Source organism: Phocoena sinus, chromosome 3, assembly GCF_008692025.1.
Source record: "Phocoena sinus isolate mPhoSin1 chromosome 3, mPhoSin1.pri, whole genome shotgun sequence".
NCBI lineage: Eukaryota > Metazoa > Chordata > Mammalia > Artiodactyla > Phocoenidae > Phocoena > Phocoena sinus.
The window spans coordinates 81,758,446-81,776,624 of NC_045765.1; the positions used below are offsets into that span (position 1 = coordinate 81,758,446).

The following is an 18,179-nucleotide window of genomic DNA, read 5'->3' on the forward strand; positions in this document are numbered from 1 at the left end:
CTGAGCAGACCTCAGCAGTTTCCTCTTCTGCAATGCAAGAGGGCTGCACTGTCTGACACACCTTCCGGCTCTAACTATGTTTTCATCAAAGGCCACCAAGGAAGGAAACATGCCTTTTTACCTTATAACATGAAGGCATTTTCATAACTGTTTTATGTATTGGTTTTATCTTCAGTTTAGTTCAGCAATATTCTACATTAAACACCCAGCGTACCTCATATGTTACAAATATTCAAAAAACACGAGCTTGGTGATGACAATTCAAAAGAAGTCATATCCAAGTAACTGATGTGAAGAGACTCAGAAAATAAATCATTTGAGAATACTCTTTATGTCTTTAAAACAAAAAATAGGTATACTTTTATTTCAAGAAAGTATTCAGCATTTAAAGTGGAGAATGACGGACTAGTTGGTAGTGCTGGCATTTATTTTCTTTTCACATTGACACTTGGAAAACAAGGTTGTAAGTTAAACTCAATCTCTTTAATATAAAAGTCTTTATTTAGTCACCTAAGTTTATTTTACAACAAAGCACTTTTAATGTAATTTAAAACACACATGCTTTGATTGAAGAGTGATTGTAAATGGATCCAGTTTTCTTCCAACTGTGATGACAACTTAGTCATTTCCTCTAGAAGTACTGGCTCTGAAGGAAGCATTTTAAGGTGTAACTGAAAAGAAAAACGATAGTTGAACATTTAATTTAAGAAAATTAAAATTTTGTTTATTCTGGATTTAACTGTTTTACCAAGGAAGCTCAGAAGGTACTATTCTTAATTTTTTTTCTTAAATGCTGGTTTATTACCGTCTCCCATCTCCCTCTCCTCTATTATGAGTTCCTTTATGGTACTGTCACTCTTTTAATAGAATTCAAATGGTCATCCCTCTCCTCCACATAAGGACAGTCCTGATACAGATCCAGAAACAAGGTCCCAGTTCTAACACTAAATCTGTATTTCTGTGCTTCTTTTAAGTTTCTCCTTTCATAGTAACCCATTGTTAATGAATGACCTATGGGCCCTTTGCTTTATCTTCTAAAGATTTAAGTAAACATATTCAGGAAGGTAAATTTGGGAAAGAATATAGAAACAATTTATGGCATTTCTATTTTTAATTCTACATACTACTTTTCAAATAATTTAAAATAATTGGATCAACTGAAAAGTTGTTTTAGATATTTATGGGATAAATGAAGAATCATATCTGCTATTACTGAAAATCAGTATCATCTACCTCCTTCAATACATTATACTACTGAGATAAACATGAGTTCTCTATTATATTAGTCATAAAAGCAACTGTCATTGTCAAATCATTTGAAACTCCTTCAACCAGGATAGAAGTAAATATTTTGATTTCAACAGTAGAAAAAACAAAACAAAAAATAAACATAAAACCTGACTCTCTTCATGATCATTAAAAAAGTCTGCCAAAATGTAACTACATTAAAAAGTTAAGTTTAGTATACTGATCAAATGGATGACACATAAAAGTCAGGAGGTTGAGTCAAAATTGTGTTAAAAAACAAAAGCCAACAAAAAACAAGTACAAGCTGGTGCACTATCCAGCCATCCAGTATGGTAGTCACTAGGCACAGGAAGCTATTTAAATTAACTAAATTTCTATAAAGTGAAAAATTCAGTTTCTCAGTCACATTAGCCACAATTCAAGTGCTCAGTAGCCACACACGGTAAGTGTGGATATGGAACATTTCCATCTTTGCAGCAAGTTCTATCAGACAGCACTACTCTAGAGGAGGGCAAGCTGCGAAGTACTTTTTTATATATTAGACTTACCTTTAAAAACAACGCAAGGTATGCCTGGGCTAACTCAAAGTCACGCTTTTTGTCCAACATCATCCTGATCATTTTCAAGAAGCTCTTCATAACTTCTACAGAACCACCACAATCAGGAGACAAACTTCGCAGCTCTGTTTCAATTCCTGACGGGCCTAATTCTTTCAGAAGGTTAAGAGCAGCTTCATCTACATTAAGTTTTAATAAGAATCCAGTTATTATCTACAGTCATTTCTTTTAGGAAACTAGTTTACATTTCAAACCCAACATATACTTAAATTGCACAAGAAATTACTTCTATGGCTTTTTTTTTTTTTTTTTTTTTTTTTTGCGGTACGCGGGCCTCTCACTGTTGTGGCCTCTCCCGTTGCGGAGCACAGGCTCCGGATGCGCAGGCTCAGCGGCCATGGCTCACGGGCCCAGCCGCTCTGAGGCATGTGGGATCCTCCCGGACCGGGGCACGAACCCGCGTGCCCTGCATCGGCAGGTGGACTCTCAACCACTGCGCCACCAGGGAAGCCCTATGGCTTAATTTTTGTTTTGCATTTTCAGTAAGCTTTTTTCCTATTAAGGCTGTTAAAATCTAATTAATACCTAGCAACAGACATTTTAATATGCTCATAAATCAGTCAAACAAATCCAAATGTAAGAAGGCTACAGAGGTACACGCCAAGTTATTAATAGTATTTGCCACTGGGAACAAGATGAGGTGACGGAATTTATTTTTCTTTCTTTCTGTCGTTATAAAAATTATAAAAATACCACGTGATTATTAAGAAACATTAACACTACAGAAATATATGTGGGGAAAGACTCCACCCTAATCTTACCCACCCCAAATCTGCTTCTTTTCCCTAGAAGTAAGCACTCTTGTTTCATATGCATCCTACGGAAACATATTCTATACACTTACAAATTTTATACGAGGTATTTGATATTACAATGGCAATGGCTATGCTTTTAGCTTTCTGAAAAGGAAGAACACCAATGACAAAAGTCTAATACGTTTTATTTTCTGTTCTTCAGTATATATTAAATAGTAGTGCTTTTTTTCTTTGTTCCCCCATAAATATAACAAGTTACTCCCTGTTTAATCCTGCTATTCTTTAGCCATCAGTACCATTCTTTGACTTTTGCCAATGTGCACTCGAGTGACAGTGGTATGAAAACAAAGCATTTGGATCAGAAAACAAGAGTATAAGTCAAACAGGAGAATGTGATTTTTGTTAATTGCTTACAGCTCGTACTATCATTATTAGCTACAGTCTGTAGCTTTCAAAGTTTAAATCTATTAAAACACTCAATAAACTTTAAAATTACCTTTTTATGTGATAATTTGGTAATATCTGAAATTATCTAAGACAAAAGTCTCTGCTGTATTGCAAACTATATTGCAAACTGTATTTGTAAGTAAAAACAAAAGCAAAAAAAAAAATCCAATTTTCCATAAAGAATGAAAGGTTCTCAAAAGATTATTATAATCTCAATATCATCTGAGTTTAGTGTCACTCATTTAATATAACACAAAGCTAAAACTACTTAAGATTAAAACCAAAATTTCAGTCCTTCTGGTCTTTCAGCTATTGAGAAATCTAATATTTCACTCAATTCTCTTCATATAAAGTAAAATAAACTGAAATACTTGGTAAAATATTTTATAATTTAACTTACATTTATTATTTACCAGTCCTTCCTCAAGTTTCAAGCAGAAATCTGATTTTTGAGCCAAAATTCCAAGATTTACCACTTTAGACTTAAACAGAAACAAATACACATTATTCAAAAACCATAAATGTAAAAAAAATTTATAGTTTATAATTAAAAGCTATCAGTAATTTACTCTATATCTGTAAAACTGGGTCTTGGTTAAAACTACAAATGTAAAACACAAAATACGCACCCCATATACTTAGAATGTTCCCTCCAATTTGCTTCTTACCTGTTGAGGATCACTATTTTGTTCAGGTGCAGCATATCTGGGTACAAGGCCAGGAACTGTTGGAATAAAAAATGGTGCTGATTTGGGTACTTTCGGTGGTTCCTTTGGTTTATTCTTTTTCTAATTAAGAGAAAATGAGAAAAGGAAAAAAGACTAGTAAGTAATTAAGTATTTAATTCCCACTTAATTTTTAAAAAGTCCAAAAAGTAAAGAAAGGGATGAAACTTTTTCAGACTAGTTTGCTAAAATAAAATCCCAGCCAACCAAACCCACAGATATCCTTAAACTGGGATTCCCAGTGCAACCCTCCAGTATTCTTGCTGATAAGGCAGAAGGAAAATGACAGAGTTCAGGAGAAGCTCTAAGGCAAAAACAGCCCATTTTCCTGAAACATGAATATTTACGTGAAGAAGTAACAAGTAATTTTGAACTTCCTTTTTACTGAAATACAACCTTTTCTGCAAAATGGGCTAGAAAGCAAAATTTACATAAATGCTCAACAGTTTTTCAAGTATGTTTTTTCCAAAAGAAATTTGGATCCAGAGTTAGACTCCACCATTAGAAGTAATTTGGTGAAATTTTTCTGTGAAGCATGGCCCTCATTCTTCTATTTTGTTGGAATTTTTGTTTTTCCTTAGTACTTTGTGCTTTTAAAAAGAGAATACTGTTGCTCATTTATAAAATATTTCAAGTGTTAGCAAAATTCTATCATGAAAACCTCCCTTGGAATTCCCACTGACAGAATTCAGTTTTGGTGACTACATTGTTACAGATCACTATCTCAGGAGCATATGGTAAACCGCCTAATAAAGGAGTCGCACAATTTTACCTTACACTATTCCTCTTCCATTCTTTAGGAACCCTGGGGAGTTGCTTTTTGAAAGAAAGCCAGGGATACTTGTGGCCTCCTGGAGGCACAGCATAAAAGAAAGTTGTTACATGAAAGCCAGACAAAGCACTGCCACTAGCAATGAAAGCACAGCCCTTCTTTGTGATGGTAGAAAGTATAGTAAAAGTCACAGTTACTCTTCTAACTCATGGTTCTTGAGTTAGAACGCAGACGGTCACTGAGTTGTAAATAAAAACAAAGGGCTTTGGAGAAGTTCCACAGGGCTCTGGAAATCACCTAATTTCATAAAGAAAACCTAAAGTAGAAAAGTTACCCAAAGGACAAAAATAAAAATTGTAACCTCTTTCATTCAGAAGGAAATAAAAATATTGGAGGTGTTAGCATATTTCTCTCATAAAGAGCATTCACTCAGGTTTCTGGATGTTTTTATGCAGAACGAACTATATCTGAGCAGCAGATATTTTGTCCCTTTACGGCTGACAAACTAGACAACATAATGGAGAGATTTCATTAACTATGTGCCTGGACAGCACACCTTTATGCTGATGCCCAATCTTTCAAAAAGTGAGCGAAAGAAGCACTTTTAAATTCTGTGCGTCAAATTAACATGTGAAAACCTCTCTTTTCTTACCCAAGACACACACAACTTTTCTTATGCTAAGTTATTAGTTACAAAAATACTTGCTGCACCTTGTCATAGTTATGTCAGTGTTCCTTACACTTTTTTTAATGCCAGCCCTTAATGTGACTTAGTACACACATAACCTCTGGTGACTGTATGCATTTCATAAAACAATACTTACCCTAATTATCAAAGGATAGTCTCTGAAATTTTCTACTCTAGTCTATACCTTTCAATTGCTTTTGCTACTCACAAATAGGGGTCATGAAACATGCTTTTTAAAAATTAATTTATGCCATAATTGTCCATTTTTAATGTAAAATTGTAAACTCAAGGACAAAGGGCCTAAGTTTTTTTCCACTGCTGTCTCAGGACACTACCCCATACCTAGTTCATATTAAATTATGTGCCTGAACCCAACAGCAAATCTTCTTATAGCTGACAGAGCAGGGTGTGGTATGATAAAGGGTGACTGAAGCTTACTTTTAAAAAGACCAGTGAAAGTATTCTAATCCCCAAAATGTCTAGGAATAGAAACATCACACATTATGGCAATATTTTTTTTTCTTATTTCAGAAGTTAAAAAAGTAATTTATTAGGCTGGGCTTAAAACATCCAATTTCTAATAGCTCTGTAGTTGCAGGCTATACTTTTGCTATATCCAGAGGTCCTTGATTGCCCTCAAAGTTGATACATATATAGAGAGAAAATCTTGCGATAATCATACTAGATTAAACAGCATTTAACCAAATGGTATTCTCTTTACTACCTTAGGCATCACCTGTTCCTCCTAAAGCCCTCAAAGTAAGGGAAGCTATCTCTACTAAAGAAAATACTTTTGGAATGTGTCTTTAGGGGCCAATATTAAGTGTACTATAGTATTACCTTAATAATATCAAGATTTAGAAGATTTTTCCACCGGGATTCAGGAAGGAGTGACAGAGTCACCAGCTGCTCATTCAACTGTTCTGGGGAGTCATACTCTATCATTTCATCACTTGGTTCTGTGGTTTCTTCTAATAATTCTACATCTTAAAACAAAAAATTTTCAGGTAAAACAAATTAATGCTGAATGAGATTTTTTACCATATAAAAGCAAATTAGTTCATTCTAAATGAACTAATTAGTTCATTTAGAACTAATTAGTTCCATTAGTATTTCATAACATGTTCACTCAATATAGCCTTGTAAAATCTTTCTATTTATTTAGTTCATCTTCTTATTTTCTCATATTAACTACAGTTCCCATCACCAGACTCAAAACATTTCTCCACTGGTATACTATTCGATATCAATACCACATCAATTATATCTTTGCATAAATTCATGAAGTCATTCAAAATATTTCATATAAGCTAAAAAATACTTTGAATGCATTAAATTTTGCCTTCAGTAGCAATATCCTGCACGTTAGGTTTATTATATTACACTTCAAAAACTACTATTTTGTGATTACCTTGGGTTTGACAAGTACCAGGAAGCATCACTACTGAAGGAACATAATCTGTGGGAAGTGGCCGTAATGAAACAACTGAATACAGGGAAATATTGGACCTGAGAAACAAAAACATAAGCAATATTGTAAAACTTACAAAAATATGTTCAGGGAAACTTCAATTATTGGTAATAATCTCCACAATCTTGAACTTGGCTATAAATTCTGATCACTTGTAAGTTAAAAAAAGATCTCAAAAATAGTATTAATTTGAAAATGCTGATTCATATCATAGATGTCATCACAAGAAAGGTGTACATACACATTATTAATGGAGTCTTTATTTCTAATGTAGCACAAAAAACTATTGGGTTGGCCAAAAGGTTCGTTCGTTTTCACCCCTAATATGGCTCTAGTAGCACTTAGTTGTCTTCAACTTCATTCGAAACAATTTTGTTAGGTTGTATGTGACAGCTGTCGTATCAGCGTACATTTAGAAAAAGACTTAGAAAATTGGTGAATTTTTGTGTAGCCATTTTAATACTGAAAATGGAAGAAAAAAAGCAACATTTTTGGCATATTATACTTTATTATTTCAAGAAAGGTAAAAATGCAACCAAAATGCAAAAAAAGATTTGCACAGTGTATGGAGAAGGTGCCTTGACTGATAGAACGTGTCAAAAGTGGTTTGCAAAGTTCTGTGCTGGAGATTTCTTGCTGGACGATGCCTCACTGTCAGGTGGACCAGTTGAAGTTGATAGCAATCAAATAGAGACATTAATTGAGGACAGTCAACGTTATACTAGGCAGGAGATAGCCAACATACTCAAAATGTCCAAATCAAGCATTGAAAATCATTTGCGCCAGCTTGGTTATGTTAATCGCTTTGATGTTTCTGTTCCATGTAAGTTAAGCAAAAAAAACCTTGATCGTATTTCCGCATGTGATTTTCTACTTAAACGTAAAACGTTTTAAAAACATTCCGTTTTTAAAACAAATTGTGACGGGCGATGAAAAGTGGAACTGTACAATAATGTGGAATGGAAGAGATCGTGGGGCAAGCGAAATGAACCACCACCAACCACACCAAAGGCCGGTCTTCATCCAAAGGTGATTCACGTTGTATATATGGTGGGAATGGAAGGGAGTCCTCTATTATGAGCTCCTTCCAGGAAACCAAACAATTAATTCCAACAAGTACTGCTCCCAGTTAGACCAACTGAAAGCAGCACTCGACGAAAAGCATCCAGAATTAGTCAACAGAAAACACATAATCTTCCATCAGGATAACGCAAGACTGCATTTGTTTCTTTGGTAACCAGCAAAAACTGTTACAGCTTGCCTGAGAAGTTCTGATTCATCTGCCGTATTCACCAGACAATGCACCTTCGGATTTCCATTTATTTCGGTCTTTACAAAATTCTCTTAATGGAAAAAATTTCAATTCCTTGAAAGACTGAAAAGGCACCTGGAACAATTCTTTGCTCAAAAAGACAAAAAGCTTTGGTAAGGTGGAATTAGGAAGTTGCCTGAAAAATGGCAGAAGGTAGTGGAACAAAAGGGTGAATACATTGTTCAATAAAGTTCTCGGTAAAAAATGAAAAATGTGTCTTTTATTTTTACTTAAAAACTGAAGGCACTTTTTGGCCAACCCAATATTTATTTGAGAGATCAGTAATGGCTAATACTTTTATAAGATAACATAACATCCATATATTTATGTTCCTTTGACAAATGGCAACCTTCATGTAAGGAAATTATAAATGAAGTAAAGATGGACTGAGAGAATTAAGTCAGAGAGAGAATATGCTGATCAGATTCTTGGGGGGTTGCTGAACAATCATGGATTTCTCCTTTCTAGAAGGTCCTCTAAGCGCTACCTGACCCTGCACCATGGCCTTGGATGACTAATCAAGATGTGGATACCTGTCCCAAAGTGGGCTAATCACATTCTGTCTCCCAAACATAATGAATCTGGAATGGAAAATAAAAATTGGAAATATCAGATTCTGAGTTAATAGCTGTACTATATGCTCTTGTTGCTGAGGTACCACAGCTACCATTCTTCTCTTGTCTTGATTGTTTAAGCCTCAAAGATTCCAGGAGATACCCCATTTTACTTATTAAGATGGCCAGAATCTATTTTTATTATATAGTGAATTTACTTTCATATCCCAAAAAGCCAATTAGAAAATCTTGTAATTACAAAAGGAATTCATTTTTTCCTCTTCCTCAATAATAAGAGTTAAAAGAATTAGGCATCTAAACTCAGAAAACAAACAAAAAATTTTCTAGACCCAGATAATGGATCATTTATTTTGAACTCTTCTATGTTCATCACCATTAGAAGACCACCATTAAGATCTGTACATGGCTATGAAAAGTTATGCAACTAAAATGAATCTTAGAAAGCATTCTGCCCACACTTATGCATTACTTTATAGATAAAGGGGTCTGAAGTTGAGAAGTGACTAGCCAAGGTCATAAAGGGGTATTGAGGCAGTGGCAGGAAGACCAGCCTGGCTGGGGATATCCCTTTTTTAAGATTTTTAAACTCACTTATCCTTTCCGCAAATAAAAGCCAAACAGTATAACAGATAAAAATCAATCATGTGGTTTAGAATACACACTTGAGCAAAGCTATCTAAATTATCAAGCAGATGTTGACTTAGTCATAGACTTATGGTGAACTATGTGACATTTCCATTTTATAAGTTAAAAAAAAAACCTAAAGGGCAATGTTAGCAACTATGATTGTCTGACAATATCATCTTCCTTTTCCTTCTTACCCCAAAGAGAACTGTATACAAGAACTTACCATAGATAAATTCCAAGGTGGTCTACATGGGAAGTGGCCAGAAAGTCTCCGGTAGGGGACATAGTAACATTAAGAGGAGCTGAGTCCAACAAAAAGCTGTCTATAAGGCTATAGAAAGAATCAAGATGTTAAAATATTTGAACTCTACCAAAAAGGATATAATTCACAAAATACATTTTTGCTAAAAAATCAAAGGGTAAGAAATGCAGAAATTTTTTTTTAAAATCACCAACACCAGAAAGTCATCACTAACAAAGAGCTTTGTTAACTAAGTTACTATGTGAAAATAATCTCCTTAATGAGAAAGCCCCAGAGCAGAGCACTAAATAGACCAATTAACTGGAGAGAGCTTCAACAACAGGGAGAATACAGGAGGAAATGCTGTTTTTCTGGAATGCCATTTTGGCAGACTTGGAAACAATTCTAAAGATGTCACACATTTAAAATAGATTATCAGTACTCTCCTGTATTTGTTATTTCAGTGAAAATAATAAAAGGTGTAGGCAATAGAAGAAAGTAATAAAATCATTATAAATAATAAGGGAATGGTAGTAGAAAAAATTTCAGCAATTCTGTTTTTCAAATAGGTAACCATGCTATATATGAAACATGAAAATTCAGTCTATAGAGCATAACCATAAAGCAGCTTATAGAAACTAGTCTCACAGCTTCAAAAAGCTATGAGCAGGGGTTGAAATTGGGGAGGAAAAGGGAGCAATCACACTCAAGAAGACGACTCAGAATAGGCTTCTCAGAAAACAGTGTGTGAGGTGAGCCTTACAAATGGACAGGAATTCAATGGATGTTGATGGTAAAGCATCTTCTGGATGAGGGAAATGTGGAGGGCAAGGTGAGGGAAAACAGTGTCTAGCGAGGAGTGCAGTTTGGTCTTGAATACCAAACATCTAAGTTTGTTTTTGTCTTTTAATAAATAGAAAGTCACTACAGGCTTTTGAGCAGATAGTGCTGTAATCTTCACTTTCATAAGAAAATCTGCTAGCAGAATGTAGAATATATCTGAACAGAAAGAACAGTGAGATTATGGTAGTAGTCATCTAACAAGCAGTGAAGATTTGAACTAGGACGGTGGAAGCAGGAAATTTAACGAGGTGAATTTAAGGAGCAAAAGGAAGGCCTAATACATTGGCATCTTGCAGAAGAGGCTTCTTAGGCTGGCTAAGAGTGTGAATACCTTGTATACTTTAAGAGGAGTATACTGGTTTTAATCAGGGCTGTTTTAAAAACTACTTTACTCACTGAAGCCAATACATTATCCATGAGAAGGCATGGCAAGATGACTGAAGCTCAGAATCTACATTAAATAAACCAAATTATTTCAAGAAAGCAAATGACAGGAGTTAACACCTTTTTTAGTGCTCCATGCTAGGAAGTATCCTGAGGACTTGTGCCTACTAATTTAATCCTCACAACCCTATGAGGCAGATCTGTCCTAACTATACACATTAGAAAAATGAGGCCCAGTAAGATTTAAAAACTTGCTCAAGGTAGAAAGTAACTGAGCCATATCTGTCACCAAGCAGTCTGCACACTTAATCACTATAAGCTCAGTAAAACCATTATGGAAATTAAAGGTACAACAGTTTGATAGCACACACACCCAAAAGATGCCTACACTGGTGATTCATGAAGCACACTCTGAGCAGCTCAAAATGAAGACTTTCCAATGGAAGCATTAAATGACTTATCCATGATAAAATCTCTCTCAGTGTGTTCAGAGAGTGATTAACAATGTGAACCTTAACTAGGTAGTAGGACAAGACTAAATTTAGGAGCACTGCAAACAAACCAGAGTGTGCTCAGGACAATGACTGATGTTTAATTTTCACTTATGGGGAAAAAAGAGTAATAATCTGTCTGATTTCTGCTCAGCCCTTCTTTGGAAACTCACAAGAACAGCTGCTCTTGGGGATCAAAGGAATTGGGAAGAAGGACGATTGCTAAACACTTACTATAACCAGAGACTGTAAAATTATTTGTTAATTCATTTAATGCAAACAACCCAGAGCAGAAACTTTATCTCCATGTACACTGATGATTAAACCTAAACTCAGCAATTTCAGATCCTACCATTTCTTCTTTGTCTTAATATTTGTTCACTACAAGTGTAAGTGTGTGAGGGGTGAAACTCCCTAACATGTTCAGAATCTATCTGTTAAAAAGAGAAATCTACTGCTTGAGCAAATTTATTTTACTTGATACTATAATTGCTTTGGCAAATTCATTGTGCAGTGTGACTTCCACAGCTGTTGTGTGTGGGTAGGCTGGCCTTCCATTATGTAAAAGCATCAAACTGAGGAAGGTGGTTTCCACATTCACAGCATATTTTACATGGCCAAATTAGTTCATAAAGCTTAGGTCTACAGGCTTAATCCCAGACCTAACTACCATATAGTCTCCTGCTAATCCTACAAAATGAAGTCTCAGGTAAATTATGTTTTTTGAGAGAAAAACTGAAAAAAAATTCCCATTTTAAGGGATCAGATTTTCAAGTACAAAACTCCTCATAAACAGAGGTAACATGAACCCACTTCTGATTATATTCTAAACAAATGCAGAGAATGTCTAGATGTTCAATCTCCAGAGTGACGGAATCACCTTACAAAGGAAACTTTAATGAATAGAATAAAGGGATAGTTTTGCCTCAGTGAGAAATGCAAAACAATGTTCTACTGCAATTATTCTCATGTAATCCTCCTCAGAAAGCAAGGTAGGTGAATGAGACAGAAAAAACATGCAAAATTCTATTAAAACAATTTAATTTTATATTTTTCTCACCCCCAAAAGAGTTCAACCTAAACTTCTAGGAGATTAAAAGCAACCAGAAATTACAGGTGGTAGTGGTAGGGGATGACAGATAATTTCAGGGATAAAAAATTTCAACTCTGGGGACTTCCCTGGTAGTGCAGTGGTTAAGAATCTGCCTGCCAATGCAGGGGACATGGGTTTCAATCCCTGGTCCAGGAAGATCCCACATGCCACAGAGCAACTAAGCCCATGCACCACAACCGCTGAGCCTGTGCTAAAGCAGTATTTTATCAAAATAATAAAAAAAGAAATAAAATTAAAAAAAAAGAAGTTAAAAAAAATTTCAACTCTGCTTCTCTGAGAATCCTACAAACACAAGAAAATTTTCAGCACTTAAACAAAAAAACCTTTACAGTAAACAGTTCAGTACCTATGCAATTTGTTTTAATTATTTTTTTGGATGCACTGGGTCTTCGTTGCTGCATGCAGGATTTCTCTAGTTGCGGCAAGCGGGGGCTACTCTTGGTTGCGGTGTGCGGGCTTCTCATTGCTGTGGCTTCTCTTGTTGTGGAGCATGGGCTCTAGGCACACGGGCTTCAGTAGCTGTGGGGCGTGAGCCAGTAGTTGTGGCTCACGGGCTCCACAACACAGGCTCAGCAGTTGTGGTGCATAGGCTTAGCTGCTCCGCGGCATGTGGGACCTTCCTGGACCAGGGCTCGAACCTGTGTCCCCTGCATTGGCAGGTGGACTCTTAATCACTGCACCACCAAGTAGTCCCTGCAATTTGTTTTAGATAGGCACGATTCCAGATGGATACATCTGTATGTTACCACACACACCAAAGGTTTACTCATACGTATCACTTTTTAGCCTTCGTAATGTGTATATTCATTCTTTGCATATTTAACATGTTATGTAAATGATAAAACTGCTTACTGAAGAAAAAACTAGGACTCTCCAAAGGTTGCCATACTAATTATGTTTAAAAAAAAATAGGGGAAATCAAAAAACCCAACAGAGGATTTCCCTGGTGGTCGAGTGGGTAAGACACTGCGCTCCCAATGCAGGGGGCCTGGGTTCGATCCCTGGTCGGGGAACTAGATCCTGCATGCATGCTGCAACTAAGAGCCCACGTGCCGCAACTAAGAAGTCCACATGCCTCAGTGAAGATCCCGTGTGCCGCAACTATGACCCAGCACAGCCAAGATAAAAAAATAAATACTAAAACAAAACCAAAAAAACCCAACAGTTACCTATGGTTGTATGGTGAAATACTGATCCTTACTTCCTTACTATCTTCTACATCAAGAAAACCAAATCATCCTTAGAACATATGACACAACCCAAGCAAGGCTGATATCACAACTATTGGGAAATGTCTTTCCCCTATGCTTATTACAGCAAAATCTCATTAACAAACTATGTCGCCTTGGGCAAATCACTTAACTTCTCTCTGAGCCTCCGTTTCCTCATTTGTAAAAGAGGACTAAAAAACAGTACCTATACCTAATAGGATATGAGAAAAGATGAAAAATAAAAGCGTATCAAGTGCATAGCAGCTCATGGTAAATGTTAGCTTGGCTGCAGTTAGGCAGCAGCAGTTGTATGATACTGCTTTTCAGCCTTTCTCATTTGCTCCACTTCAAATCTTAACCAAAAAAGTAGTTTTTCCTTTATTAAAAATATACTTTGGTCCAATCATTATATTTTCTTTTAACAATCCCTATGTGACTCACTTCTTGCTCTGGTGTTTCTCCCAGCTTAATGCTTCTGTATTCACTTAAAATTGCCTGTGTTCACCGAAAAATAAGATACCAGAGTTGAAAATGTATCATATTTGAATCTGTTCATCTTTTTACTAAAATAAGAAATTCAGCAAAAAAGGCTAATGCTGAGTCAAAGACTGGTGGCTTTGAATGCTACTTTCAGATCCTAATTCTTCCATTCCAAAAAAACCTTACCACTTAAAAAAAAATATTTTGCCAATGTAGTACTACTGAACATTAACCTGTCTCTCCCATCTAACGTGAACTTAAAATACTAAAAAGGAAAATGAAAAGGGCATTGTGTCAATTCTATTTTCTGTACAACTTTCCTACTGTAAAGTAATTCAAATTATAATGTTCACTTTTAGATAGAAGCAAAAGTCCAAGAAGCAAAAGACTAATCAATATTTCTAATGGTACCTTTAGAAAAAAGTTGTGTTTCTTTTTTTTTTAATTAAGAAAGTACCAACTTGAGGTGAATGTTTTGAAGCTGAAGGACACAGGCAACTAATTATATTTTGCTTTAAGTACAAAAGAGACCCACCTGTGGACCAAATTCCCTATTTATTAGAGTTGGACCCATTAGTGACACTCTTGCTGTGCATATTTCCAAACCCAGTATGTATGCTGTATAGACAGCTTTGCCTCATTCCTTTATCAAACTTAAAGGGAAATAAGTACATCAGGGTTTTTCCTTTCTAAAGGTCAAATTGCTTTCAGGTATGAGCTTATCTAATTCCTGAGAAAGAAGAGTAATAGAATTGGACAAAACTTAGTTTAGGAACATTTCAAAAGATTGAAAAGTACTAGCTTCCTTCTCATCTTTCTCACGTATCTCTCTTCTTATGGTATGTTCCTTTCCCCATCACTCCTTTCAAACTCAATCTAAGCAATTCTATGTTAAGTGATATGATTTCAAATTGTATCTATTCCTACATAATTTTTAACAAAGTACTCTCTCTCTCAAATTACTGAACAGAATTAATGTTTTTTCTTCAAGTGCTGTTTTAGTAGCAAGTTTCAATCTATGCCAGATTTCTGAACCCTGTTGGGTTTTACCCAAATCTTAAGACACACATTTTCATTACTTTAAGGTATCTAAATGTCTTTTTTCAAGAATTAGTTAGAGACAGAAAATATATAATACACACAAAGCAAAGTGTTCTGATCTCTTAACTAAATTCAGTATCAACAACAACAACAAAAACAAAAAAATACTCAAAATAAAAATTTGTAGTCCTAAAGTATGATCTCTACTTTGGAGTATCAAAAAGGCCAAATGTGCTTTCTTAAGGTTTATGCAACTCACTTCTATATCTCAATTTTGTAGGAATAGAGAACCTAAGAGGTTGGATTTTCCTATTATCTTTTATGGCACTAATCTCTGCTGTTTGAGATCAAAAACATTACAAGGATAAAATAGAGTCAGGTTAGAAAAACTCCCCAAATATATTCAAATTCTAAAAGTACATAATGCATTAACAACAGGTAAAAGTCACATGTAATGACAATGACTGAGAAAACCTCAGATAAGGTTAGAGATTTAAAAACTCACCATCCAGATGGAAGGTCCCAAGTTCTAATAGAGCAATCCATTGAAGCACTTATTAACCAACGACCATCAGGACTGAAAGCCTTTAAATAAAAAAAAAAGAATGCATATATAAATATATGTGTGTGTGTATATGTATGTATTTCTGTATGTATGTTTGTATCTGTATATTTAACAGCTTAAGGAATAAAAGAAATGAAAAGATAACGCATGCTTCATTAAAAAATGTTTGAAGTATAAAATTTACATCTTATTACATAAAATGCCATCTTATATACCACTGATTTGGATACAGCTAAGGACTAAGCTTTTACATGAATTATAAAAAGTTTTAAAAATGAACAGTTTCACCCAATTTTCAATTTCTACCCCATAATCTCCTATATTTATAGACAGTTAACAAACTGACTACTAATTGTTTTTAACATAAAACTGCTGTTTTGAGAACATTCTATTAGAAATATTTTGTGAGCCTAATTTCAATAATAAAGTATCTGTGAAAGCAACAAAAGCTCCATTTCCTTGAAAAGCATCTATATATTAGAATGGCTTTCTAAGAATGATTTTGAAGAATGCAAATTCTCTTAATATAGTGAAGTTACTGAAGAAGTCCTTCAGCTTGTACTTATAGATTCAGTTAAAAGTCTTTTCTCCCTTAATGACCTTTTATTTCCAAAGTATAAATTAAAACCACAATAATCAGATTTTCAAAATAAATTTAAATAATAAACTACTTATGCCACCATGAAGAAGTTATATCTTCTCTGTAGATAAAAATGGAAAAATAATAGCTCTCTTCCTGCAGCACATGAGCTTTAAACCAAGTCAAATGTAAAAGAAGACCCAAAAGGAAAAACTTTAAGGTTTATAATTGTAGTAGGTTGTTTATCCAGGAGTGTAAACACACCATAGGGATTATGACCATCCAGATTAGCAAATAATAGTGGGATAAGTGAACTCCAACTTGGTCATGGGGCTGCGATGATACTGTGGAAACTCAAACATTAAGGTGCAGAGAACTCAATTTACAGAAGGATAGTGCAGATAATAAAGTATGGGAAAATGACTTTGATAGGTGAAGTCATGTTATAAATGCTCATAGGTTTAATGGAACAGGAGTAATTTGTTATTGACTAGGGGAAACTCCAGATGTATAACTCGAAAGTAAAGTTTGAAAAGGAAAGAAATAGGAAGAGCAAGATGGCATTGACAGATGTTTTCAAAAATGCAATTTCATCAAAATTACTCCACTCCCACCCCCATTTCTATAGATGCTGTCACAACAAATTCTGTTGATGCGTAGTTCTGCTAATCTCTTATCTGCAGAATAACACAATTTCCCGACCATTAACCCCCCACCTCTGATTTTTAAGGAAATGGGGGTAAACATTGCAAATTCAGATTTTTGGTGTGAGAACTGATAAGTAAAAGTAGCTGTTGGGAGTGTCACTATGTAGGATTTTCTTTTATTTTTTCTGTTTCAAGTAAATAAAGGTATCTGCAATTGATGCAAAGTCTTCAACTTACACTTTTTAAACTAGAGTACTTATTACCATATTTCTCACTATAACAACATAATAGTAAGCTAAAACACATTTTTATTAATTAAACTCTTTTGAAGTTAAGATATATAAACTGTAGAAATAACACTAAACTAGACTGAACCAAGAATCAGATATTCCAGGTCTCCTATTAATTCATTATGAATGTAGAAAAACAGAAATGAGTTCTCTCAGCTTAGTTTAATATTAAGTCAAAAATGATACACTTATGTTTCAATGATTCACTCTCCAAAGTATATTTTGGCCTTGTTTAAAGAGAAAAAAATGAACTCTGGGATTTATACTTTAATGGCATTAACTTCCTGAGAAATTTTAAACTTCTTTTAATTCTAAATTTTCCTTAAAAATCTCTTTTTTGAAAATTAGTCTCCTAATTATTCATTTTGAACATCTCCTATGATGAGTTTAATGCTATTAAAAGATAAGTTTCAATTATTTGAACTTTTTAAACCTAAACAGAAATAGAAATGAATCAAGTTTTATTTAAACATCTAAAGTTTGTTTTACCATGTCATTTATTTGGCCTTGGTGTCCAGAAAACTCTCTGACAATCTTCCTAGTTTCTATGTCCAAAACAGTAATGGAGAAGTCGTCCAAGGCGAGTCCCAGAATGCCACTAGCAAGATAAATGCAACAGTTTTAATGAACAAACAAACAAACAAAAACCCTTGAACTAAAATCTCACAGTCATTTAAATTTTGTTAATCAAGTATACCTCTGGGGGAAATTAAGCAAAATGCTGTTCTTTTATATGAAAAGTCTGATTTTTCCCACTTGGTAAATTACCTATAGTTGACCACTTTACATGAGGGTTAGGGTGCCACCCCTCTGCAGACAAAAATCTGCATATAACTTTACAGCTGGGGGACTTCCCTGGTGGCACAGTAGTTAAGAATCCGCCTGCCAATGCAGGGGACACGGGTTCGATCCCTGGTCTGGGAATATCCCACATGCCATGGAGCAAATAAGCCCGTGCGCCACAACTACTGAGCCTGCACTCTAGAGCCCGTGAGCCACAACTACTGATGCCCACGCATCTAGAGCCCATGCTCCGCAACAAAAGAAGCCACTGC

At 35.0% G+C, this 18,179-nt stretch overlaps 1 protein-coding gene across 1 annotated transcript in view; it reads right to left on the minus strand.

Moving 5' to 3' along the window:
- Window positions 1–328: 328 nt before the first annotated feature.
- WDR36 (WD repeat domain 36) overlaps window positions 329–18,179 on the minus strand; it is a 37,851-nt gene continuing 20,000 nt past the window's right edge. The window contains exons 15-23 of the mRNA XM_032628492.1: window positions 17,614–17,722; window positions 15,548–15,627; window positions 9,461–9,568; window positions 6,664–6,761; window positions 6,093–6,238; window positions 3,736–3,855; window positions 3,468–3,549; window positions 1,797–1,984; window positions 329–671 (exon numbers count right to left, since the gene is read on the minus strand). Of these exons, the coding sequence (XP_032484383.1) occupies window positions 522–671; window positions 1,797–1,984; window positions 3,468–3,549; window positions 3,736–3,855; window positions 6,093–6,238; window positions 6,664–6,761; window positions 9,461–9,568; window positions 15,548–15,627; window positions 17,614–17,722 (1,081 nt within the window). The 3' untranslated portion in view covers window positions 329–521. The remainder of the gene's footprint in view (window positions 672–1,796; window positions 1,985–3,467; window positions 3,550–3,735; window positions 3,856–6,092; window positions 6,239–6,663; window positions 6,762–9,460; window positions 9,569–15,547; window positions 15,628–17,613; window positions 17,723–18,179) is intronic.